The sequence below is a fragment of the Lineus longissimus genome, chromosome 6 (genome assembly GCF_910592395.1).
Source record: "Lineus longissimus chromosome 6, tnLinLong1.2, whole genome shotgun sequence".
NCBI lineage: Eukaryota > Metazoa > Nemertea > Pilidiophora > Heteronemertea > Lineidae > Lineus > Lineus longissimus.
In genome coordinates this window covers 1,715,008-1,740,928 of record NC_088313.1, presented here as the reverse complement: position 1 = coordinate 1,740,928, position 25,921 = coordinate 1,715,008, and the positions used below count along the sequence as shown (strand labels likewise).

At 44.0% G+C, this 25,921-nt stretch overlaps 4 protein-coding genes and 1 long non-coding RNA gene across 9 annotated transcripts in view; 4 read left to right on the top strand and 1 right to left on the bottom strand.

Moving 5' to 3' along the window:
* The window catches only part of LOC135489058 (probable G-protein coupled receptor No18), a 167,538-nt gene that overhangs the window by 59,254 nt on the left and 82,363 nt on the right, over positions 1-25,921 (bottom strand). For 3 of the 4 annotated variants that reach the window (XM_064774160.1, XM_064774159.1, XM_064774161.1), the window contains one exon: positions 21,155-21,249. The exons of the other annotated variant lie outside the window; for it this stretch is intronic. The gene's annotated coding sequence lies outside the window, so the exon portion shown is untranslated. The remainder of the gene's footprint in view (positions 1-21,154; positions 21,250-25,921) is intronic. 4 annotated transcript variants of the gene reach the window in all.
* LOC135490039 (conotoxin ArMKLT2-032-like) lies at positions 3,505-4,877 on the top strand. The gene is made up of 4 exons (XM_064775702.1): positions 3,505-3,545; positions 3,892-3,951; positions 4,462-4,519; positions 4,697-4,877. The coding sequence occupies exons 2-4, from the start codon at positions 3,897-3,899 to the stop codon at positions 4,815-4,817; spliced, it is 234 nt and encodes a 77-aa protein (XP_064631772.1). The 5' UTR covers positions 3,505-3,545; positions 3,892-3,896; the 3' UTR covers positions 4,818-4,877.
* Positions 7,390-8,779, top strand: LOC135489809 (conotoxin ArMKLT2-032-like). Its single transcript, XM_064775362.1, has 4 exons — positions 7,390-7,448; positions 7,795-7,854; positions 8,364-8,421; positions 8,599-8,779. Exons 2-4 carry the CDS (start codon positions 7,800-7,802, stop codon positions 8,717-8,719), a joined length of 234 nt encoding a protein of 77 aa, XP_064631432.1. The 5' UTR covers positions 7,390-7,448; positions 7,795-7,799; the 3' UTR covers positions 8,720-8,779.
* LOC135489803 (conotoxin ArMKLT2-032-like) lies at positions 11,331-12,718 on the top strand. Its single transcript, XM_064775358.1, has 4 exons — positions 11,331-11,387; positions 11,734-11,793; positions 12,303-12,360; positions 12,538-12,718. The coding sequence occupies exons 2-4, from the start codon at positions 11,739-11,741 to the stop codon at positions 12,656-12,658; spliced, it is 234 nt and encodes a 77-aa protein (XP_064631428.1). The 5' UTR covers positions 11,331-11,387; positions 11,734-11,738; the 3' UTR covers positions 12,659-12,718.
* Positions 14,674-16,988, top strand: LOC135489723 (uncharacterized). 2 transcript variants are annotated; one of them, XR_010447202.1, is made up of 4 exons: positions 14,674-14,776; positions 16,003-16,062; positions 16,573-16,630; positions 16,808-16,988. It is a non-coding gene; the product is annotated as an uncharacterized LOC135489723 (long non-coding RNA). The 2 variants fall into 2 exon arrangements; XR_010447201.1 differs by lacking the exon at positions 14,674-14,776 and adding an exon at positions 15,567-15,656.

Here is a 25,921-nt window from a genome sequence, read left to right as displayed (position 1 = left end):
CTGGATAACTCACTGGCCCTTCTCCCTCCAACAAGTCTATCAGCGCCACCAATCCCCTCCGTGTCATGGCTCCTGTCTTCAGTTGTGTGTGTGTGCTGTGTGTAGACAATAAAGAAGTGGAGGCTCTGGATAACTCACTGTCCCTTCTCCCTCCAACAAATCTATCAGCGCCACCGGCCCCTCCGTGTCATGGCTCCTGTATTCAGTTGTGTGGCGAACTGTCTACGGATCCCTCGCAGGTGACACTTGGCACCGTCTCCTCTCTCTATCCCCCTCTCCATCAGAGAAGTGGAGGCTCTGGATAACTCACTGGCACTTCTCCCTCCAACAACTCCAGCAGCACCACCAGTCCCCTCCGTGTCATGGCTCCTGTCTTCAGATCCCTCGCAGGTGACACTTGGCACCGTCTCCTCTCTCTATCCCCCTCTCCATCAGAGAAGTAGAGGCTCTGGATAACTCACTGGCCCTTCTCCCTCCAACAAGTCCAGCAGCACCACCAGTCCCCTCCGTGTCATAGCTCCTGTCTTCAGATCCCTCGCAGGTGACACTTGGCACCGTCTCCTCTCTCTGTCCCCCTCTCCATCAAAGAAGTGGAGGCTCTGGATAACTCACTGGCCCTTCTCCCTCCAACAAGTCTATCAGCGCCACCAATCCCCTCCGTGTCATGGCTCCTGTCTTCAGTTGTGTGTGTGTGCTGTGTGTAGACAATAAAGAAGTGGAGGCTCTGGATAACTCACTGGCCCTTCTCCCTCCAACAAATCTATCAGCGCCACCGGCCCCTCCGTGTCATGGCTCCTGTCTTCAGTTGTGTGGCCAACTGTCTTCAGATCCCTCGCAGGTGACACTGGCACCGTCTCCTCTCTCTGCCCCCCTCTCCATCAGAGAAGTGGAGGTTCTGGATAACTCACTGGCCCTTCTCCCTCCAACAAGTCCAGCAGCACCACCATTCCCCTCCGTGTCATGGCTCCTGTCTTCAGATCCCTCGCAGGTGACACTTGGCACCGTCTCCTCTCTCTGTCCCCCTCTCCATCAAAGAAGTGGAGGCTCTGGATAACTCACTGGTCCTTCTCCCTCCAACAAGTCTATCAGCGCCACCAATCCCCTCCGTGTCATGGCTCCTGTCTTCAGTTGTGTGTGTGTGCTGTGTGTAGACAATAAAGAAGTGGAGGCTCTGGATAACTCACTGGCCCTTCTCCCTCCAACAAATCTATCAGCGCCACCGGCCCCCTCCGTGTCATGGCTCCTGTATTCAGTTGTGTGGCGAACTGTCTACGGATCCCTCGCAGGTGACACTTGGCACCGTCTCCTCTCTCTGTCCCCCTCTCCATCAGAGAAGTGGAGGCTCTGGATAACTCACTGGCCCTTCTCCCTCCAAAAAGTCCAGCAGCACCACCAGTCCCCTCCGTGTCATGGCTCCTGTCTTCAGATCCCTCGCAGGTGACACTTGGCACCGTCTCTTCTCTCTGCCCCCTCTCCGTCAGAGAAGTGGAGGCTCTGGATAACTCACTGACCCTTCTCCCTCCAACAAGTCCATCAGCACCACCAATCCCCTCCGTGTTATGGCTCCTGTCTTCAGTTGTGTGGCCAACTGTCTACGGATCCCTCGCAGGTGACAGTGGCACCGTCTCCTCTCTCTGTCCCCCTCTCCTTTTTCGATGTTCGTCGTTTTCTTAATAGTTGGCCCTGCATGCTGCCCTAATGATAAGATGACCAGTCTTGGATACTGGTTCAAAATGAAACGGCCAGGGCCATTGTGCTCATCTGTCGACATGGAAGGGAGAGCCTGAAGAAGAACTTGTTGTGAAAATTGTCAGACAATAGTTCTGCACATGACGACGACGGACGAGGGAAGCCGCAGTATCGCCAGCTAGCTAGAAATAGACATTGATTATTTATGAACTATGCCCCCTGGTGGCCACATTTAAAATCAGATCCGGATCAAAGTGGGTCGTTAAAGTAGGGGATGCATGTGGCTACGTTCACACCACATATGATCCACATCACTCATAAGTTATATTCTACGTTATAATTAGCTGTACAAGGAATCGGGGAATTCCTAAAAAGTCGTCGATTAATTCCACAAATACTATAGATATCAAAAGCATGTACAGATTTTTCGATTTTTCGGATCGGTATCACGCCTTTTTGGAGTGTGCAATGAGACTGAAGAATAACTTCTAGATGTCCGCCGAGAACGCGATCAAGGCATGGAAGCCATAATTACTCCGGAAATAACAATTCTTGTAAGGATGCAACGACTCTCGGGGATGGTTAGCTGACCGCAAAATGAACCTGATATGTCTAAATCATGGAGTCCATCACAAATGCATGTGAGGAATTCTAGTCCTAAATCCATGCCAGTTCATCCAGAATACAAATCCTGGCTTCTCAAATCCGGGCCCTGTCATCTAGAATGCATACCTATCCTTACCACTTGAAAAAAAAAAGAGTAGGAGTAACAGGTTGAAGTTGAAGTCGAGTGTCAATGGAATTTTGAAACCAGTGCAGTGACGAAGCAGAATTTCCAAGCATTCATGAGAGCTTTGTGCTCAATAAGCCGACGCACATCCAGAATAAGCCCTACTAGACCTGGCTACAAATATTAAACCTTGCCCGAACCAACAACCATTTCAGTCGTTGGACTCCAAGCGTAGTGCAGTAGCATTTTTCCAAAAGGTAAGTGAATTCTGCCAAATATTATCTCATTGACATCAGCAGAGGGTAACCACGTAGGAGGGTGGTTCTCCCTGGCCAAGTTGTCGCCATTAAGCCATTTCTCTTAAAAAGTTAACAAACGTGTACGTCGTGGTGTGGTTGGCCGCCCACTTCAAAATCGGTTTAGGCCGTATACATACTATATATCACCAATAGTACACATCATGAGACTGTATACGTGCGTGATATACGGGTACAATGTACGTGCATGTGGGCGTGTACATAGAACACATAGTAAAATGCAATGATAACAAAGTTACGAAGTTACACACACGAAGGCTATTGGTCATTGGTCAATCTCGAAGTCGAGTTTCGAATTTCGAAGTCGAGTTTTGAATTTCGAAGTCAAGTTTTGAATCTCGAAGTCGAGTTTTGAGTTTCGAAGTCCTTCGTAGAAATGGCCATCTGCAACACAATTCAGCGCAGAAAAATTAAAATTCTTCTTGTGATTTGGGTTTGATACTACGCAACCATTGTATCTTGTGAAGCCATTCTTTTTTGAACATAAGACAATCCGTCCAGAATTGTCTGCTCAGAAAAGTATGTTCATAGCTTCATTTAATTGCAGTTGGTACACCCGGTCTTAAGAAGAAAAACATGCTGCCAATCTAGCGATGCGAGTATATATGATAGAATAATAATCATCCTGAATAATATGCTATTAAAAATTAACATTTTCATTAATATCATACATACCACAAAGACGGAATATGAAAAAAATTAGGCCTACTATACAAACTTGCGAATTAAGTTAGTGACATATAGCTGAGTGATTGTACGAAAGCGGATCATCAGAACTAAACATTCTACAGACAATATCTATACGCTCGGTAAGTTTTCTTGTTTAATGATCATGTTGATGACTTTTCAAGTGTTCTTGTTTAGTGATCTTGTTGATGACTTTTCAAAACGCCTAGTCCGACAGGAACTTTCCCCACTGCGGTCGGCTACGCGGGAAAACTGTAACGCTAGACACCAGAGAGTTGTACTTGCTCCAATAAAAATGTACCCGCTAGTGTGATTGGTAGCTATGAGACTTGGTAGAAATTTCCGTAAAAATTATAACGCATATGTTCTTGGACATCAGGCTCTGGCGCTCTTTGAAATGAAGGTTTTGACCTCTGGAAAAAGGTTGCTATGAGAGAGCTCACAACTCCAATTTTATGTATTTTGCAGAGAAAATGAAGTTCACCTGTGTGTTACTAGTTGTAGTGTTGGCCTTTGCGTGTGTAGCAAGTAAGTATTATTTTACTAATTTCGGTAGAAGATAGTTCAATTTTGTTTGAGAGGTGCGGCGACGGCAACGCGTCGGGTTAAAATGAAGCGATGTGAAAATTCACGCGCCTGGCAGAGAAATCATGGAAGAGAGGTCAGCAGTAGCAGAAGTCCGATATTCTGATGATCATCAAATCTGACAGCTATTCTCTAATCTGAGGATGAACATCTGAAATCAGCGCCAATCGACGAAGGTCTACAACACACTAAATCAGAAGTATCGATTTCCTGAAATTGCATGCTTGAATCTTCGTATACTCTCTTCTGGCTCATTTCACGGGATTTTGAGGATGACCTTCAGATCTAAAGATCATCTCACGCAATAGCGGTCGTCCGAGACCGGTCAGGTGGCCTTAGTTGTGGCGGACTGTGCTATTGCTGTAGAAAGCAAGGTATATTCAACTGTTTACTGAGTGACCTTCCTTAGATTTCTTCATTTCCTAAACTCCAAAATATTTTCTGTGGTTTTAGCCGAGTCGACTGAAAATCAATTTGATGAGGAATTGAATATCGCCTTCCAAAAACGGAGGTAAGTCATTGAATGCTCCCCGAAGTCGGCGAATGAAATTAGACAAAGAAATATATTGAAAATGATTAATACATGTAAAGTCCCTACCCTCCTCATTCATACAAAAACAACGTTGGTGCTTGTTCCATGGCGATCCTTCATCTGGTTCCATTCCTCATGACTCAAATTTAATTTCAGACAATGTGCTGAGGTAGGATACTTCTGCTATGCCCACAGCCAATGCTGTCGTGCCGGGGTACAGTCGGTCAGCTCATGCAGCTGGCAATTCAAATGCGATGAGGCTGGTTATGGAAAATAAACCGTACCAACATGTTCATCAAGAATATGAGAAAATAAAAATTTATGATTAGAAGAATCATTCATGTTGTTGAGTGTATTTTTGTGGGGCCAAGCTGTATTCAGACGGACCTTTTACGTGTGCGTGTGTGTGTAGACATCAAAGAAGTGGAGGCTCTGGATAACTCACTGGCCCTTCTCCCTCCAACAAGTCTATCAGCGCCACCAGTCCCCTCCGTGTCATGGCTCCTGTCTTCAGTTGTGTGTGTGTGCTGTGTATAGACAATAAAGAAGTGGAGGCTCTGGATAACTCACTGGCCCTTCTCCCTCCAACAAATCTATCAGCGCCACCGGCCCCTCCGTGTCATGGCTCCTGTCTTCAGATCCCTCGCAGGTGACACTTGGCACCGTCTCCTCTCTCTGTCCCCCTCTCCATCAGAGAAGTGGAGGCTCTGGATAACTCACTAGCCCTTCTCCCTCAAAAAAGTCCAGCAGCACCACCATTCCCCTCCGTGTCATGGCTCCTGTCTTCAGATCCCTCGCAGGTGACACTTGGCACCGTCTCCTCTCTCTGCCCCCTCTCCGTCAGAGAAGTGGAGGCTCTGGATAACTCACTGACCCTTCTCCCTCCAACAAGTCCATCAGCACCACCAATCCCCTCCGTGTCATGGCTCCTGTCTTCAGTTGTGTGGCCAACTGTCTACGGATCCCTCGCAGGTGACACTGGCACCGTCTCCTCTATCTGTCCCCCTCTCCTTTTTCGATGTTCGTCGTTTTCTTAATAGTTGGCCCTGCATGCTGTCCTAATGATAAGATGACCAGTCTTGGATACTGGTTCAAAATGAAACGGCCAGGGCCATTGTGCTCATCTGTCGACATGGAAGGGAGAGCCTGAAGAAGAACTTGTTGTGAAAATTGTCAGACAATAGTTCTGCACATGACGACGACGGACGAGGGAAGCCGCAGTATCGCCAGATAGCTAGAAATAGACATTGATTATTTATGAACTTTGCCCCCTGGTGGCCACATTTAAAATCAGATCCGGATCAAAGTGGGTCGTTAAAGTAGGGGATGCATGTGGCTACGTTCACACCACATATGATCCACATCACTCATAAGTTATATTCTACGTTATAATTAGCTGTACAAGGAATCGGGGAATTCCTAAAAAGTCGTCGATTAATTCCACAAATACTATAGATATCAAAAGCATGTACAGATTTTTCGATTTTTCGGATCGGTATCACGCCTTTTTGGAGTGTGCAATGAGACAGAAGAATAACTTCTAGATGTCCGCCGAGAACGCGATCAAGGCATGGAAGCCATAATTACTCCGGAAATAACAATTCTTGTAAGGATGCAACGACTCTCGGGGATGGTTAGCTGACCGCAAAATGAACCTGATATGTCTAAACCATGGAGTCCATCACAAATGCATGTGAGGAACTCTAGTCCTAAATCCATGCCAGTTCATCCAGAATACAAATCCTGGCTTCTCAAATCCGGGCCCTGTCATCTAGAATGCATACCTATCCTTACCACTTGAAAAAAAAAAGAGTAGGAGTAACAGGTTGAAGTTGAAGTCGAGTGTCAATGGAATTTTGAAACCAGTGCAGTGACGAAGCAGAATTTCCAAGCATTCATGAGAGCTTTGTGCTCAATAAGCCGACGCACATCCAGAATAAGCCCTACTAGACATGGCTACAAATATTAAACCTTGCCCGAACCAACAACCATTTCAGTCGTTGGACTCCAAGCGTAGTGCAGTAGCATTTTTCCAAAAGGTAAGTGAATTCTGCCAAATATTATCTCATTGACATCAGCAGAGGGTAACCACGTAGGAGGGTGGTTCTCCCTGGCCAAGTTGTCGCCATTAAGCCATTTCTCTTAAAAAGTTAACAAACGTGTACGTCGTGGTGTGGTTGGCCGCCCACTTCAAAATCGGTTTAGGCCGTATACATACTATATATCACCAATAGTACACATCATGAGACTGTATACGTGCGTGATATACGGGTACAATGTACGTGCATGTGGGCGTGTACTTAGAACACATAGTAAAATGCAATGATAACAAAGTTACGAAGTTACACACACGAAGGCTATTGGTCATTGGTCAATCTCGAAGTCGAGTTTCGAATTTCGAAGTCGAGTTTTGAATTTCGAAGTCAAGTTTTGAATCTCGAAGTCGAGTTTTGAGTTTCGAAGTCCTTCGTAGAAATGGCCATCTGCAACACAATTCAGCGCAGAAAAATTAAAATTCTTCTTGTGATTTGGGTTTGATACTACGCAACCATTGTATCTTGTGAAGCCATTCTTTTTTGAACATAAGACAATCCGTCCAGAATTGTCTGCTCAGAAAAGTATGTTCATAGCTTCATTTAATTGCAGTTGGTACACCCGGTCTTAAGAAGAAAAACATGCTGCCAATCTAGCGATGCGAGTATATATGATAGAATAATAATCATCCTGAATAATATGCTATTAAAAATTAACATTTTCATTAATATCATACATACCACAAAGACGGAATATGAAAAAAATTAGGCCTACTATACAAACTTGCGAATTAAGTTAGTGACATATAGCTGAGTGATTGTACGAAAGCGGATCATCAGAACTAAACATTCTACAGACAATATCTATACGCTCGGTAAGTTTTCTTGTTTAATGATCATGTTGATGACTTTTCAAGTGTTCTTGTTTAGTGATCTTGTTGATGACTTTTCAAAACGCCTAGTCCGACAGGAACTTTCCCCACTGCGGTCGGCTACGCGGGAAAACTATAACGCTAGACACCAGAGAGTTGTACTTGCTCCAATAAAAATGTACCCGCTAGTGTGATTGGTAGCTATGAGACTTGGTAGAAATTTCCGTAAAAATTATAACGCATATGTTCTTGGACATCAGGCTCTGGCGCTCTTTGAAATGAAGGTTTTGACCTCTGGAAAAAGGTTGCTATGAGAGAGCTAACAACTCCAATTTTATGTATTTTGCAGAGAAAATGAAGTTCACCTGTGTGTTACTGGTTGTAGTGTTGGCCTTTGCGTGTGTAGCAAGTAAGTATTATTTTACTAATTTCGGTAGAAGATAGTTCAATTTTGTTTGAGAGGTGCGGCGACGGCAACGCGTCGGGTTAAAATGAAGCGATGTGAAAATTCACGCGCCTGGCAGAGAAATCATGGAAGAGAGGTCAGCAGTAGCAGACGTCCGATATTCTGATGATCATCAAATCTGACAGCTGTACTCTAATCTGAGGATGAACATCTGAAATCAGCGCCAATCGACGAAGGTCTACAACACACTAAATCAGAAGTATCGATTTCCTGAAATTGCATGCTTGAATCTTCATATACTCTCTTCTGGCTCATTTCACGGGATTTGAGGATGACCTTCAGATCTAAAGATCATCTCACGCAATAGCGGTCGTCCGAGACCGGTCAGGTGGCCTTAGTTGTGGCGGACTGTGCTATTGCTGTAGAAAGCAAGGTATATTCAACTGTTTACTGAGTGACCTTCCTTAGATTTCTTCATTTCTTAAACTCCAAAATATTTTCTGTGGTTTTAGCCGAGTCGACTGAAAATCAATTTGATGAGGAATTGAATATCGCCTTCCAAAAACGGAGGTAAGTCATTGAATGCTCCCCGAAGTCGGCGAATGAAATTAGACAAAGAAATATATTGAAAATGATTAATACATGTAAAGTCCCTACCCTCCTCATTCATACAAAAACAACGTTGGTGCTTGTTCCATGACGATCCTTCATCTGGTTCCATTCCTCATGACTCAAATTTAATTTCAGACAATGTGCTGAGGTAGGATACTTCTGCTATGCCCACAGCCAATGCTGTCGTGCCGGGGTACAGTCGGTCAGCTCATGCAGCTGGCAATTCAAATGCGATGAGGCTGGTTATGGAAAATAAACCGTACCAACATGTTCATCAAGAATATGAGAAAATAAAAATTTATGATTAGAAGAATCATTCATGTTGTTGAGTGTATTTTTGTGGGGCCAAGCTGTATTCAGACGGACCTTTTACGTGTGCGTGTGTGTGTAGACATCAAAGAAGTGGAGGCTCTGGATAACTCACTGGCCCTTCTCCCTCCAAAAAGTCTATCAGCGCCACCAGTCCCCTCCGTGTCATGGCTCCTGTCTTCAGTTGTGTGTGTGTGCTGTGAATAGACAATAAAGAAGTGGAGGCTCTGGATAACTCACTGGCCCTTCTCCCTCCAACAAATCTATCAGCGCCACCGGCCCCTCCGTGTCATGGCTCCTGTCTTCAGTTGTGTGGCCAACTGTCTACGGATCCCTCGCAGGTGACACTTGGCACCGTCTCCTCTCTCTGTCCCCCTCTCCATCAGAGAAGTGGAGGCTCTGGATAACTCACTGGCCCTTCTCCCTCCAAAAAGTCCAGCAGCACCACCAGTCCCCTCCGTGTCATGGCTCCTGTCTTCAGATCCCTCGCAGGTGACACTTGGCACCGTTTCTTCTCTCTGCCCCCTCTCCGTCAGAGAAGTGGAGGCTCTGGATAACTCACTGACCCTTCTCCCTCCAACAGGTCCATCAGCACCACCAATCCCCTCCGTGTTATGGCTCCTGTCTTCAGTTGTGTGGCCAACTGTCTACGGATCCCTCGCAGGTGACAGTGGCACCGTCTCCTCTCTCTGTCCCCCTCTCCTTTTTCGATGTTCGTCGTTTTCTTAATAGTTGGCCCTGCATGCTGTCCTAATGATAAGATGACCAGTCTTGGATACTGGTTCAAAATGAAACGGCCAGGGCCATTGTGCTCATCTGTCGACATGGAAGGGAGAGCCTGAAGAAGAACTTGTTGTGAAAATTGTCAGACAATAGTTCTGCACATGACGACGACGGACGAGGGAAGCCGCAGTATCGCCAGCTAGCTAGAAATAGACATTGATTATTTATGAACTTTGCCCCCTGGTGGCCACATTTAAAATCAGATCCGGATCAAAGTGGGTCGTTAAAGTAGGGGATGCATGTGGCTACGTTCACACCACATATGATCCACATCACTCATAAGTTATATTCTACGTTATAATTAGCTGTACAAGGAATCGGGGAATTCTTAAAAAGTCGTCGATTAATTCCACAAATACTATAGATATCAAAAGCATGTACAGATTTTTCGATTTTTCGGATCGGTATCACGCCTTTTTGGAGTGTGCAATGAGACTGAAGAATAACTTCTAGATGTCCGCCGAGAACGCGATCAAGGCATGGAAGCCATAATTACTCCGGAAATAACAATTCTTGTAAGGATGCAACGACTCTCGGGGATGGTTAGCTGACCGCAAAATGAACCTGATATGTCTAAATCATGGAGTCCATCACAAATGCATGTGAGGAATTCTAGTCCTAAATCCATGCCAGTTCATCCAGAATACAAATCCTGGCTTCTCAAATCCGGGCCCTGTCATCTAGAATGCATACCTATCCTTACCACTTGAAAAAAAAAAGAGTAGGAGTAACAGGTTGAAGTTGAAGTCGAGTGTCAATGGAATTTTGAAACCAGTGCAGTGACGAAGCAGAATTTCCAAGCATTCATGAGAGCTTTGTGCTCAATAAGCCGACGCACATCCAGAATAAGCCCTACTAGACCTGGCTACAAATATTAAACCTTGCCCGAACCAACAACCATTTCAGTCGTTGGACTCCAAGCGTAGTGCAGTAGCATTTTTCCAAAAGGTAAGTGAATTCTGCCAAATATTATCTCATTGACATCAGCAGAGGGTAACCACGTAGGAGGGTGGTTCTCCCTGGCCAAGTTGTCGCCATTAAGCCATTTCTCTTAAAAAGTTAACAAACGTGTACGTCGTGGTGTGGTTGGCCGCCCACTTCAAAATCGGTTTAGGCCGTATACATACTATATATCACCAATAGTACACATCATGAGACTGTATACGTGCGTGATATACGGGTACAATGTACGTGCATCACTGCAGCTGCATGTGGGCGTGTACATAGAACACATAGTAAAATGCAATGATAACAAAGTTACGAAGTTACACACACGAAGGCTATTGGTCATTGGTCAATCTCGAAGTCGAGTTTCGAATTTCGAAGTCGAGTTTTGAATTTCGAAGTCAAGTTTTGAATCTCGAAGTCGAGTTTTGAGTTTCGAAGTCCTTCGTAGAAATGGCCATCTGCAACACAATTCAGCGCAGAAAAATTAAAATTCTTCTTGTGATTTGGGTTTGATACTACGCAACCATTGTATCTTGTGAAGCCATTCTTTTTTGAACATAAGACAATCCGTCCAGAATTGTCTGCTCAGAAAAGTATGTTCATAGCTTCATTTAATTGCAGTTGGTACACCCGGTCTTAAGAAGAAAAACATGCTGCCAATCTAGCGATGCGAGTATATATGATAGAATAATAATCATCCTGAATAATATGCTAATTGAAAATTAACATTTTGATTAATATCATACATACCACAAAGACGGAATATGAAAAAAATTAGGCCTACTATATAAACTTGCGAATTAAGTTAGTGACATATAGCTGAGCGATTGTACGAAAGCGGATCATCAGAACTAAACATTCTACAGACAATATCTATACGCTCGGTAAGTTTTCTTGTTTAATGATCATGTTGATGACTTTTCAAGTGTTCTTGTTTAGTGATCTTGTTGATGACTTTTCAAAACGCCTAGTCCGACAGGAACTTTCCCCACTGCGGTCGGCTATGCGGGAAAACTATAACGCTAGACACCAGAGAGTTGTACTTGCTCCAATAAAAATGTACCCGCTAGTGTGATTGGTAGCTATGAGACTTGGTAGAAATTTCCGTAAAAATTATAACGCATATGTTCTTGGACATCAGGCTCTGGCGCTCTTTGAAATGAAGGTTTTGACCTCTGGAAAAAGGTTGCTATGAGAGAGCTAACAACTCCAATTTTATGTATTTTGCAGAGAAAATGAAGTTCACCTGTGTGTTACTGGTTGTAGTGTTGGCCTTTGCGTGTGTAGCAAGTAAGTATTATTTTACTAATTTCGGTAGAAGATAGTTCAATTTTGTTTGAGAGGTGCGGCGACGGCAACGCGTCGGGTTAAAATGAAGCGATGTGAAAATTCACGCGCCTGGCAGAGAAATCATGGAAGAGAGGTCAGCAGTAGCAGACGTCCGATATTCTGATGATCATCAAATCTGACAGCTATTCTCTAATCTGAGGATGAACATCTGAAATCAGCGCCAATCGACGGAGGTCTACAACACACTAAATCAGAAGTATCGATTTCCTGAAATTGCATGCTTGAATCTTCATATACTCTCTTCTGGCTCATTTCACGGGATTTGAGGATGACCTTCAGATCTAAAGATCATCTCACGCAATAGCGGTCGTCCGAGACCGGTCAGGTGGCCTTAGTTGTGGCGGACTGTGCTATTGCTGTAGAAAGCAAGGTATATTCAACTGTTTACTGAGTGACCTTCCTTAGATTTCTTCATTTCTTAAACTCCAAAATATTTTCTGTGGTTTTAGCCGAGTCGACTGAAAATCAATTTGATGAGGAATTGAATATCGCCTTCCAAAAACGGAGGTAAGTCATTGAATGCTCCCCGAAGTCGGCGAATGAAATTAGACAAAGAAATATATTGAAAATGATTAATACATGTAAAGTCCCTACCCTCCTCATTCATACAAAAACAACGTTGGTGCTTGTTCCATGACGATCCTTCATCTGGTTCCATTCCTCATGACTCAAATTTAATTTCAGACAATGTGCTGAGGTAGGATACTTCTGCTATGCCCACAGCCAATGCTGTCGTGCCGGGGTACAGTCGGTCAGCTCATGCAGCTGGCAATTCAAATGCGATGAGGCTGGTTATGGAAAATAAACCGTACCAACATGTTCATCAAGAATATGAGAAAATAAAAATTTATGATTAGAAGAATCATTCATGTTGTTGAGTGTATTTTTGTGGGGCCAAGCTGTATTCAGACGGACCTTTTACGTGTGCGTGTGTGTGTCGACATCAAAGAAGTGGAGGCTCTGGATAACTCACTGGCCCTTCTCCGTCCAACAAGTCTATCAGCGCCACCAATCCTCTCCGTGTCATGGCTCCTGTCTTCAGTTGTGTGTGTGTGCTGTGTGTAGACAATAAAGAAGTGGAGGCTCTGGATAACTCACTGGCCCTTCTCCCTCCAACAAATCTATCAGCGCCACCGGCCCCCTCCGTGTCATGGCTCCTGTATTCAGTTGTGTGGCGAACTGTCTACGGATCCCTCGCAGGTGACACTTGGCACCGTCTCCTCTCTCTGTCCCCCTCTCCATCAGAGAAGTGGAGGCTCTGGATAACTCACTGGCCCTTCTCCCTCCAAAAAGTCCAGCAGCACCACCAGTCCCCTCCGTGTCATAGCTCCTGTCTTCAGATCCCTCGCAGGTGACACTTGGCACCGTCTCCTCTCTCTGCCCCCTCTCCGTCAGAGAAGTGGAGGCTCTGGATAACTCACTGACCCTTCTCCCTCCAACAAGTCCATCAGCACCACCAATCCCCTCCGTGTCATGGCTCCTGTCTTCAGTTGTGTGGCCAACTGTCTACGGATCCCTCGCAGGTGACACTAGCACCGTCTCCTCTCTCTGTCCCCCTCTCCATCAGAGAAGTGGAGGCTCTGGATAACTCACTGGCCCTTCTCCCTCCAACAAGTCTATCAGCGCCACCAATCCCCTCCGTGTCATGGCTCCTGTCTTCAGTTGTGTGGCCAACTGTCTACGGATCCCTCGCAGGTGACACTGGCACCGTCTCCTCTCTCTGTCCCCCTCTCCATCAAAGAAGTGGAGGCTCTGGATAACTCACTGGCCCTTCTCCCTCCAACAAGTCTATCAGCGCTCCGTGTCATGGCTCCTGTCTTCAGTTGTGTGGCCAACTGTCTACGGATCCCTCGCAGGTGACACTGGCACCGTCTCCTCTCTCTGTCCCCCTATACTTTTTCAATGTTCGTCGTTTTCTTAATAGTTGGCCCTGCATGCTGTCCTAATGATAAGATGACCAGTCTTGGATACTGGTTCAAAATGAAACGGCCAGGGCCATTGTGCTCATCTGTCGACATGGAAGGGAGAGCCTGAAGAAGAACTTGTTGTGAAAATTGTCAGACAATAGTTCTGCACATGACGACGACGGACGAGGGAAGCCGCAGTATCGCCAGATAGCTAGAAATAGACATTGATTATTTATGAACTTTGCCCCCTGGTGGCCACATTAAAAATCAGATCCGGATCAAAGTGGGTCGTTAAAGTAGGGGATGCATGTGGCTACGTTCACACCACATATGATCCACATCATTCATAAGTTATATTCTACGTTATAATTAGCTGTACAAGGAATCGGGGAATTCCTAAAAAGTCGTCGATTAATTCCACAAATACTATAGATATCAAAAGCATGTACAGATTTTTCGATTTTTCGGATCGGTATCACGCCTTTTTGGAGTGTGCAATGAGACAGAAGAATAACTTCTAGATGTCCGCCGAGAACGCGATCAAGGCATTGAAGCCATAATTACTCCGGAAATAACAATTCTTGTAAGGATGCAACGACTCTCGGGGATGGTTAGCTGACAGCAAAATGAACCTGATATGTCTAAATCATAGAGTCCATCACAAATGCATGTGAGGAATTCTAGTCCTAAATCCATGCCAGTTCATCCAGAATACAAATCCTGGCTTCTCAAATCCGGGCCCTGTCATCTAGAGTGCATACCTATCTTTACCACTTGAAAAAAAAGTGGTAGGAGTATTAGGTTGAAGTTGAAGTCGAGTGTCAATGGAATTTTGAAACCAGTGCAGGTGACGAAGCAGAATTTCCAAGCATTCATGAGAGCTTTGTGCTCAATAAGCCGACGCACATCCAGAATAAGCCCTTCTAGACCTGGCTACAAATATTAAACCTTGCCCAAACCAACAACCATTTCATTCGTTGGACTCCAAGCGTAGTGCAGTAGCATTTTTCCAAAAGGTAAGTGAATTCTGCCAAATATTATCTCATTGACATCAGCAGAGGGTAACCACGTAGGAGGGTGGTTCTCCCTGCCCAAGTTGTCGCCATTAAGCCATTTCTCTTAAAAAGTTAACAAACGTGTACGTCGTGGTGTGGTTGGCCGCCCACTTCAAAATCGGTTTAGGCCGTATACATACTATATATCACCAATAGTACACATCATGAGACTGTATACGTGCGTGATATACGGGTACAATGTACGTGCATCACTGCAGCTGCATGTGGGCGTGTACATAGAACACATAGTAAAATGCAATGATAACAAAGTTACGAAGTTACACACACGAAGGCTATTGGTCATTGGTCAATCTCGAAGTCGAGCTTCGAATTTCGAAGTCGAGTTTTGAATTTCGAAGTCAAGTTTTGAATCTCGAAGTCGAGTTTTGAGTTTCGAAGTCCTTCGTAGAAATGGCCATCTGCAACACAATTCAGCGCAGAAAAATTAAAATTCTTCTTGTGATTTGGGTTTGATACTACGCAACCATTGTATCTTGTGAAGCCATTCTTTTTTGAACATAAGACAATCCGTCCAGAATTGTCTGCTCAGAAAAGTATGTTCATAGCTTCATTTAATTGCAGTTGGTACACCCGGTCTTAAGAAGAAAAGCATGCTGCCAATCTAGCGATGCGAGTATGATAGAATAATAATCATCCTGAATAATATGCTAATTGAAAATTAACATTTTGATTAATATCATACATACCACAAAGACGGAATATGAAAAAAATTAGGCCTACTATACAAACTTGCGAATTAAGTTAGTGACATATAGCTGAGCGATTGTACGAAAGCGGATCATCAGAACTATACATTCTACAGACAATATCTATACGCTCGGTAAGTTTTCTTGTTTAATGATCATGTTGATGACTTTTCAAGTGTTCTTGTTTAGTGATCTTTGATGACTTTTCAAAACGCCTAGTCCGACAGGAACTTTCCCCACTGCGGTCGGCTACGCGGGAAAACTATAACGCTAGACACCAGAGAGTTGTACTTGCTCCAATAAAAATGTACCCGCTAGTGTGATTGGTAGCTATGAGACTTGGTAGAAATTTCCGTAAAAATTATAACGCATATGTTCTTGGACATCAGGCTCTGGCGCTCTTTGAAATGAAGGTTTTGACCTCTGGAAAAAGGTTGCTATGAGAGAGAGCTAACAACTCCAATTTTATGTATTTTGCAGAGAAAATGAAGTTCACCTGTGTGTTACTGGTTGTAGTGTTGGCCTTTGCTTGTGTAGCAAGTAAGTATTATTTTACTAATTTTAGTCGAAGATAGTTCATTTTTGTTTGAGAGGTGCGGCGACGGCAACGCGTCGGGTTAAAATGAAGCGATGTGAAAATTCACGCGCCTGGCAGAGAAATCATGGAAGAGAGGTCAGCAGTAGCAGACGTCCGATATTCTGATGATCATCAAATCTGACAGCTATTCTCTAATCTGAGGATGAAAATCTGAAATCAGCGCCAATCGACGGAGGTCTACAACACACTAAATCAGAAGTATCGATTTCCTGAAATTGCATGCTTGAATCTTCGTATACTCTCTTCTGGCTCATTTCACGGGATTTTGAGGATGACCTTCAGATCTAAAGATCATCTCACGCAATAGCGGTCGTCCGAGACCGGTCAGGTGGCCTTAGTTGTGGCGGACTGTGCTATTGCTGTAGAAAGCAAGGTATATTCAACTGTTTACTGAGTGACCTTCCTTAGATTTCTTCATTTCTTAAACTCCAAAATATTTTCTGTGGTTTTAGCCGAGTCGACTGACAATCAATTTGATGAGGAATTGAATATCGCCTTCCAAAAACGGAGGTAAGTCATTGAATGCTCCCCGAAGTCGGCGAATGAAATTAGACAAAGAAATATATTGAAAATGATTAATACATGTAAAGTCCCTACCCTCCTCATTCATACAAAAACAACGTTGGTGCTTGTTCCATGACGATCCTTCATCTGGTTCCATTCCTCATGACTCAAATTTAATTTCAGACCATGTGTTGAGGTAGGATACTTCTGTTTTGCCCACAGCCAATGCTGTCGTGCCGGGGTACAGTCGGTCAGCTCATGCAGCTGGCATTTCAAATGCGATGAGGCTGGTTATGGAAAATAAACCGTACCAACATGTTCATCAAGAATATGAGAAAATAAAAATTTATGATTAGAAGAATCATTCATGTTGTTGAGTGTATTTTTGTGGGGCCAAGCTGTATTCGAACGGACCTTTTACGTGTGCGTGTGTGTGTAGACATCAAAGAAGTGGAGGCTCTGGATAACTCACTGGCCCTTCTCCGTCCAACAAGTCTATCAGCGCCACCAGTCCCCTCCGTGTCATGGCTCCTGTCTTCAGATCCCTCGCAGGTGACACTTGGCACCGTCTCCTCTCTCTGTCCCCCTCTTCATCAAAGAAGTGGAGGCTCTGGATAACTCACTGGCCCTTCTCCCTCCAACAAGTCTATCAGCGCCACCAATCCCCTCCGTGTCATGGCTCCTGTCTTCAGTTGTGTGTGTGTGCTGTGTGTAGACAATAAAGAAGTGGAGGCTCTGGATAACTCACTGGCCCTTCTCCCTCCAACAAATCTATCAGCGCCACCGGCCCCCTCCGTGTCATGGCTCCTGTATTCAGTTGTGTGGCGAACTGTCTACGGATCCCTCGCAGGTGACACTTGGCACCGTCTTCTCTCTCTGTCCCCCTCTCCATCAGAGAAGTGGAGGCTCTGGATAACTCACTGGCCCTTCTCCCTCCAAAAAGTCCAGCAGCACCACCAGTCCCCTCCGTGTCATGGCTCCTGTCTTCAGATCCCTCGCAGGTGACACTTGGCACCGTCTTCTCTCTCTGTCCCCCTCTCCATCAGAGAAGTGGAGGCTCTGGATAACTCACTGGCCCTTCTCCCTCCAACAAGTCCAGCAGCACCACCAGTCCCCTCCGTGTCATGGCTCCTGTCTTCAGATCCCTCGCAGGTGACACTTGGCACCGTCTCTTCTCTCTGCCCCCTCTCCGTCAGAGAAGTGGAGGCTCTGGATAACTCACTGACCCTTCTCCCTCCAACAAGTCCATCAGCACCACCAATCCCCTCCGTGTCATGGCTCCTGTCTTCAGTTGTGTGGCCAACTGTCTACGGATCCCTCGCAGGTGACACTGGCACCGTCTCCTCTCTCTGCCCCCCTCTCCTTTTTCGATGTTCGTCGTTTTCTTAATAGTTGGCCCTGCATGCTGTCCTAATGATAAGATGACCAGTCTTGGATACTGGTTCAAAATGAAACGGCCAGGGCCATTGTGCTCATCTGTCGACATGGAAGAGAGAGCCTGAAGAAGAACTTGTTGTGGAAATTGTCAGACAATAGTTCTGCACATGACGACGACGGACGAGGGAAGCCGCAGTATCGCCAGCTAGCTATGAACTTTGCCCCCTGGTGGCCACATTAAAAATCAGATCCGGATCAAAGTCGGTCGTTAAAGTAGGGGATGCATGTGGCTACGTTCACACCACATATGATCCACATCACTCATAAGTTATATTCTACGTTATAATTAGCTGTACAAGGAATCGGGGAATTCCTAAAAAGTCGTCGATTAATTCCACAAATACTATAGATATCAAAAGCATGTACAGATTTTTCGATTTTTCGGATCGGTATCACGCCTTTTTGGAGTGTGCAATGAGACAGAAGAATAACTTCTAGATGTCCGCCGAGAACGCGATCAAGGCATGGAAGCCATAATTACTCCGGAAATAACAATTCTTGTAAGGATGCAACGACTCTCGGGGATGGTTAGCTGACCGCAAAATGAACCTGATATGTCTTATAACCATGATTGGGCGTGGTTCGTTTCATAGGCGGATGGAGAAGGGAAATATACCAAGTCTAGCTGACAGCAAAGTTGATTTATGGCATTCGTTTGATAGATATTTTTGACTCATTGTATAATCCGACGTACAACTGCGTCACTTTTCCGGCCAGAAATACACCTCCTCCAGCCGCTTACAACCAGGTATTCGAAGCCAAATTTCACGTTTTGAGATAGCCATAATTGTGATAGTGACCTGATTTACGATCACATTTTGGATGTGTCTCAAACCTAATATAACCTAGTCTTCAGGTGATTGCTCTATAAAATGTCAATCTATTGACGAGTCTCCTTTGACAAGCGCAACGCAAATGAGTTTTTTCGTGACATCATTCCAATCAGACGCCAGTTAAGTCAATCTCGGAAGAGGTTATTGACTACTGGCACCACATTGTATTATAGGCAAAATGACTGCTATAAGTGATTTATGATAAAGACATCATTATTTGTCTTCACAGTTAATACCTACTATGTTCATGTGCGTTGGTCTTGATACGATAACGACACTGATGCCCGGATATAATCTCAATCAAGAAACTTCGACTAACAGACCTGTTAGGGAGACACAATCAGCTAAAGTTCACTGGATGAGCGTGCCGTCGGGGGAATCTAGAACTCCAATTAGCCGAAAGAGCCCAAGGTCCTTGCAAGCACACCCAGCCGAAGTAGCAGATGAGACTGAATCTAGTTGATGTCGTCTTTTCTCAAGGTATACCAAGGCATACGTCAAGGACTGCGTCTGTCAACCAGGGAATTGAAACAGAACTATTCACATCTTTTCTTTTTCATTTCTTCCTGTCCTCATCGCCTATTTCTCATTTTACAGATGCCCAGTATTTATTTAGGAAAAAAAACAGCCTAAGAGAGTGAATGAGTTTTCTTGTATCATTAATAACGGCATCCTCTGTAGGATAAAGCCAAGATCGAATGAATAAATGCGAACCATTTGTTAATGTTCCCCATTTATACTCATCCATTTCAAGGTTGGAACGCCATTTGCTAAGAGACAGGAATACATGTAATCTATTGATTAACTTGGTGACTTGGTTAGATAACCGCGTCATCGTTGTTTACCTACATTTTAGCTGCACCCTCGCGCTGTTCGACGAAACAACAAATACCGGTTTCTTTCATTTCGGTATCAATTTCTCAAGAAAGCTAAGATCAAGTAGCAGGATTAAGAAAGACCAAGGTTGCAACCTGTATCGATTTCAAGAAGATTTCGCAAATCTTTAACACTTATCGATTATTTCTTGAACAGGTGTAGGAGTCTCAGATAGTGACACCGTTGTTCAATACCACGGCGAATTCGAAGCATCAGATTTCAACAACTCGTGCAGGTGAAAGCTGCTACGAATTGACATGCTAGTGAAAAAGGAGGCTGATTTTATCAAAAGCTGGTGTGCAAAAGTCCTTTGATGTGAGAAACCTTTAAGGAGTTTCGAACTAATCTATTAAAAAGGCTACTCTTTCGGAAGGTTTTATCACTTGTTATGATTGGCGTTACGAGTCACGCACTACTAGTCATGGTTCTAATCGGAGACTAGCTCAGTAGCGATACATAATCACGCTTTCTTCGTCTTTGAGACGTATAGCACGATATCAACAAGATAGTCAAAGCGATGCTATACTATTCGAACGCATCGTGTTTCAAAACTCGCTGAAACTGTGAAAGGCAGGCGACTTTATTTTGACGAGGTGTGTCCTACAAATCAACAGTAGTGACCAAACCTATTGTAAACTCACATGGCTCACCTGAAGGTATGAACAATAGGTTTTAATACAATAGCTATTCATGTATTATAAACATTATGAATGCATGAAGAGGCTTAATGCTAACTCGAACCATTGTGGTGGAGTAGTTGAGTCTATTGTGTTTGATCTCAATTTAGCATTGTGTTGCAAAGACACTTATCAGTGTTTCTTAGTGACATCTTGTAAAGAAATTCGATCGATCAAGGCGAGCAGTCTTCACGGCTTCAGCAGATTATGGCATGAAGCTTATTGTGTAACAACAGATATTCCCATGCCCCAAACAATGTTTCGGTGCCATTCATCACTGTTTTGTGGCATTATCACGCATTTACAGATGAGAAGTGTCATTTGGGAAATATCATTACCTGATTTAAGAGAAGGCTAATGTCTTTCTGCTGCATGAAGGATTACCTCATCGACATTTAAGACATAAATGTTCCTCCCTGAATGGTTCATTTTTGATAATGTGTCTCCTACTTAGATTAAATTCGCATCAACCACATTGGTATGCGAATAAAGTATTGAGCCTGGCACTAATATTCGCTGTTAAAGAAGGATATTTTTTGGTGCGGAAATATTTTGGAAAATTCGCGAAGAAGAGATCACAGCCCTGCGTCTATACATTACGTTATGATCTACACCAGGCCAGCGTCCGTGATAAGGCAACATTAGTCCTGACAAATTGAGTGGGAACAAATCATGCGTAAGCGATGTCGGAATCTAAGCGGACTTACTTTAGCGTCGACGACATCAGAAGTGGCGTCGTTATTCCTACGGCTGCTGCTTCGTCTATAGTTAATGGTTTGTCATACAGTATCCGAAAGTAGACCTGCAAGGAAAGAATGAGTTACTCTGTTAGCTGATGAGCTATGCCAGGTATTAGGTAACGGGGTCAGCTAAGCCACCGGCCGGGGTGCATTAATCGCCAGCGGATTTTTCACGGCCAAAGGAGCTAAAATTGTACCACGACTCTACCTTACATGTACTTGACTCCGCTCCGTAAACCACTTCGAAAAATGTCCTGTCACTAGGTTTCATGAAGACAATGGGGAGGAAGGAGGACAAAAGGCCTTTTGCCTCTCGATGATTGTCCCTTTCTGGGCGTACCTTTCCAGCAACAGAGTCAGTAACGCGGTGCCTTCTTAGCCGACTCTGCCGGGCTTTTCAACTCGAAGCGCTTTATAAAGGGCAAAAATGATGATGTTTGAAACTTTGCTACGATGCTTTCACAAAAAGAAACTGGCTAGCTAGCTCAGGAGAGCTACTGGCTATAGTTCATTCACCGGACGACTGTGAATATGACGCCATTTCCAACCAAGGCACGCTAAACACCTCGAGTACCACGTAGCTTATAACAAAACGTGAACCTGATCCCACGGTACACCCTACAAAGCGATAAATCGTCCAGGTCATCTTCACCACAAAGATTTTTGCATCTTATCAAGACCAGCCAATATTTATAGGAGGCATAGACCATGAGGTCCAGGATGCATCCAGGTAGCCTTCGAATGCAGCGTGTAATGAATGATGCATTACCGATGCACCAGCAGATCCTCAGGAGCGTAACGAGTGACAGGTGATCTGTGCAGTCTGCTTTTAAACTGGACCCCCAGGTTTAAACAAAGTCCTCCTCTGGCAAGAAAGCTGATAATATACAGTCTTCTTGCTTCTGCCAAGGGGAAAAACACCAAAAAGGCCATCAGTGGAAGACTGAAACTGATTTATAACTGCTGCAAGCAACTGGCTACCTTTTCAAAGCAACCTTTCCCCTGGTTTTAGCGAGAATAACAATAACATCAGTCCGTGTTGCTTTTAGGGCCAGCTACTGTCTTTTTTATCACTAGATGGGTAATTGGTAATATGCCTTGAGGCAAGAAAATCTCTTAATCCATTATTGCCTGAGGCTTTTATATCGTATATTTATTCAATTATTGTTCGACCTTGATGGCAAATGGATATTCCTACGCCGCTGAGGTTTGCAACTGAATTGAAAAAAATCCAATTGCATACATGCGAAGCGAATATAAGTTTGAACATTGCCGTTGTGTAGAACAAATATACAAATACATGTACTATTACATGGCAAGTTTCAGCAAATTCATGATAACTGCACGACAAGCCATACAAAGTGTAATAACACATCTCCTTTCTTTACCTACGATTAAATACGGACGGCCACCTCCTTTAAAGGGGGTCCTCATACATGTCGTATAGGGCTCTTGCCCTCATAACGTTCTACATGTAACTCGGCGGTTAGTTTCAGCGTTAGGCAATATATAGCACAAATTCACTTCAATAACCGACTCCCCGTGTCGAGGTTCTCTGCAATAACACTTATATCCTCGAATATATCATCGGCACAAAGGTTCGGTAACTTTCAATATAAGGTTACAAACCAAATACAAGATGCTCAAAATTGCATTCGATTGACAAAACAACGCAAAGAGGGAAATGTCAGTCTTTGAAAACCTAGATCAACTAGTTAACTTTGCCTCCCCGGGGCTCAAAGATGCGCTTTTCTAACTTTGGGTAAGCTCACCAAGGAGTCACTTCATATTAGGCGTTTATTTGCCAAAGTCGGTTTCCGCTCGGATGCCTTGAGATGTCAGAACTTACAACAGGATCAAAAGGGTTCAAGGGATAGGTTTCTCTTGAGAGAAATACTGTCATTTCCATATTTAGCTTTGGATAGGCTAATAGGCTAATAATACGAATCGTGATATCGACAGTTGTATGTAAAGTGACTTTATCTCAACTGAAACAACTTATATATACCACGATTTGTAAAATTGTCATCTCGTGCTATCACCCTGTATATCTAAACATTCAATGGGTCCTGCATGCACTTGTTCTGATATTTCCTTCAATTCATTTTAAGGTTCCTCGAGAATTTGGCCATCCGCTTACGCCAAATTCGGCAGCTACGGTACCTCACTTCTGCCATAGTTTTCATCGCATGGTTTTCAGGTAAACCTCACGGCGTGGCGTACGATTATTGAGTAGATCTATATACTCGATTAGTCTCCAGCAGCTCCAATAGTATTTGTTCGATAAGCGCGATGTTTAGTGGCGCCGATAACGATGTTTGGATTATCACTCCATTGAGCATTATGGATTTATTCGATTTCTGATATCTACAAATCAGTTTGTGGTTGTTGATCGGTTGTGACATTTAGCGTTGAGGCCATTGGATATCCGATCGCAAGGGCAGGGCACGGGGCAGCCCGAGGTTGACAAATTAGTATACCTTGATTGATTTATGTTTTCTGATAATACTGTGATATTATTAAATCAATATGTAGTTGTTGATCGGCTATGTATTTAAGCAATTATCCCGCACAGTTTTAGTAAAACAATTCCCCGGGATCAAAGCCTTTCGAAATTGTCCGACGCGAACCGACACAAGCGTTCTGATACAAATCATGACTAGATACATCTGCCAGTTGGTTGACTTGAGACATATGCGGTATGCATTCGTTCTAGCATATCCACCATAGTGGCGAAAGCGACTCGAAACAAGTGAACGCCTGATTCATGAAGATACATCGTGACCCTTCTCCCGAGTATTCATTGTTTAATCAAGGGTCTAGACATCTCGATACATACTATACTCAGGCGGTGGGTTGGTAAATAGTATCGCGGTATACCCGGCGGACAAATTTGCCTAAGTCCGGCTCGGGGTCAATGCTTGGCAAAGACACTACTTGTTGATTCTGTTGACGAAGGAACTAATGAGAGTGACGTTATTCGCGCTATTCGGTTACGAGAGGTTGGGGGAGACAAGTTGTTGTCCTAATCAAACTGGTCAGCGAAGGTCATTAGCATTGGTTTACAAGCTCAGGGAGTGGATGATGAACACTAAGGCCACCTCAGGGTGGAGACCGATGTCTTCGATGCATTCCTAGCGTGCGCTGCCGACAGCACAATATGATGGACGGGTAGGTTGCTATAAGAAGGACCATAGTCTGCAACATTGTCACTCAAGTAAAACCAAGACGATGGAGCTGGTTGGACCATGATTAGGACTGGGAGAATTCCATACTTCTTCTCCGAGTTCTGCATTCGGCACCACCACGAAAAAGGAGCCAAGGTTGATTAGACGACTCCAACAGGGACGTTTCATTTCCTTAATTCTTTTCCTTTCCTGCCAAATGTTAATGCCGCTCTTAAAATATATCGATTGAGAGCAGTCGACCTGAATCAGCAGATCAGCGCATTCACAACTACGCTGTAGGAGTAACTCTTTACCACGGACGGTATCCTTTATTAGGGGAAACCTTCCCTATTTAATGCACTTCTAAACTTGATCGATTTTCACCGCAATACTGACGGCATTGAAATGTCAAAGGTTAATTAACCACGAAAGGCAGTCGGAGTCGGGCGAAATGACCCAACTTGGTTCATCAATATAAGAAGGGCTCTGATGTGCTGAGAAAGGAAAAGCAAGCCAGGAAGAAGCTTTGATGATGAGGGTGATGATGACAAGAAAATAATCCGACTCTTCCTCCATTGGGAATAATTATTCTGATCCGTTTGAGGGTAAAAACAGATATTTTTTCAATGAACTTTAGAGCAGAGTTACATGCATTTGAGCGAGGATTCATTTGGGAAGAATGAATATCACTAGAAACCCTTGAAAGTGCCCTATTTTCAACGGCATCGCGAGCTAAACGCTACTAAAATGTAAATTTACCAAGCATTTTTCGATAGAAAAAAACAAGACGAAGGCCATGATAATGAATCCTAGATTTGAGTTATCGTCGCAGGGGTTTTTTCTTCAAACAAATAAAAGTATCCGACGTGTATTCGTCTTATTCTTATTGGGTGGCCTCAGCCCAGACATGTCATCAACCACGTAGGCGTATTATACGGAGTCTGAAAAATGACCTGACCTGAGATTTTCCCCATCGAAATGATAGACAATGAGGAGAAAATAACCAACTGAGGTAATTATCAGGAAAAGAAGAGCTTCTGATGTGGACGAGACCAAAGAAGAAGCAAGAAAGGAAGACGACTCTGTCCAATAGTTCGTTTTTTTTAATCCACTCGTATTAATTCCCGCAAATGTTCTATCCAACGATTGGATGTTTGAATGTCTGGACTAGATATCGATGACGAGACTAGATTACACTATAGACCGGATCAGATGACAAGCATTTTTTCCGGAAAACCATCATTTTCTCCAAGTCGTATTCCGATACAGCGAAGTACGGGATTGTTTACTTTTTTGAGCATAATATGTAGAGAAGGATGAAAATAATACAAAACCATGGGCGAACTTAAAACTCAAGCAACAATAGGGAAAGACTACAATTCTTGTCTAGTATTGAAGACACGAACCGCACTGTAGATACACCGATATCACATTATAATACTGCCCCCAAGCAACGCTCTCAGTCGTATTTTCAGCTTGGCGACTTCTTTTATCCATCCACGTTTATTCCATTAAATTTTTTATCCGAGCGGAGTTTTGTCAAGACAAGATATCGACCACATACTAA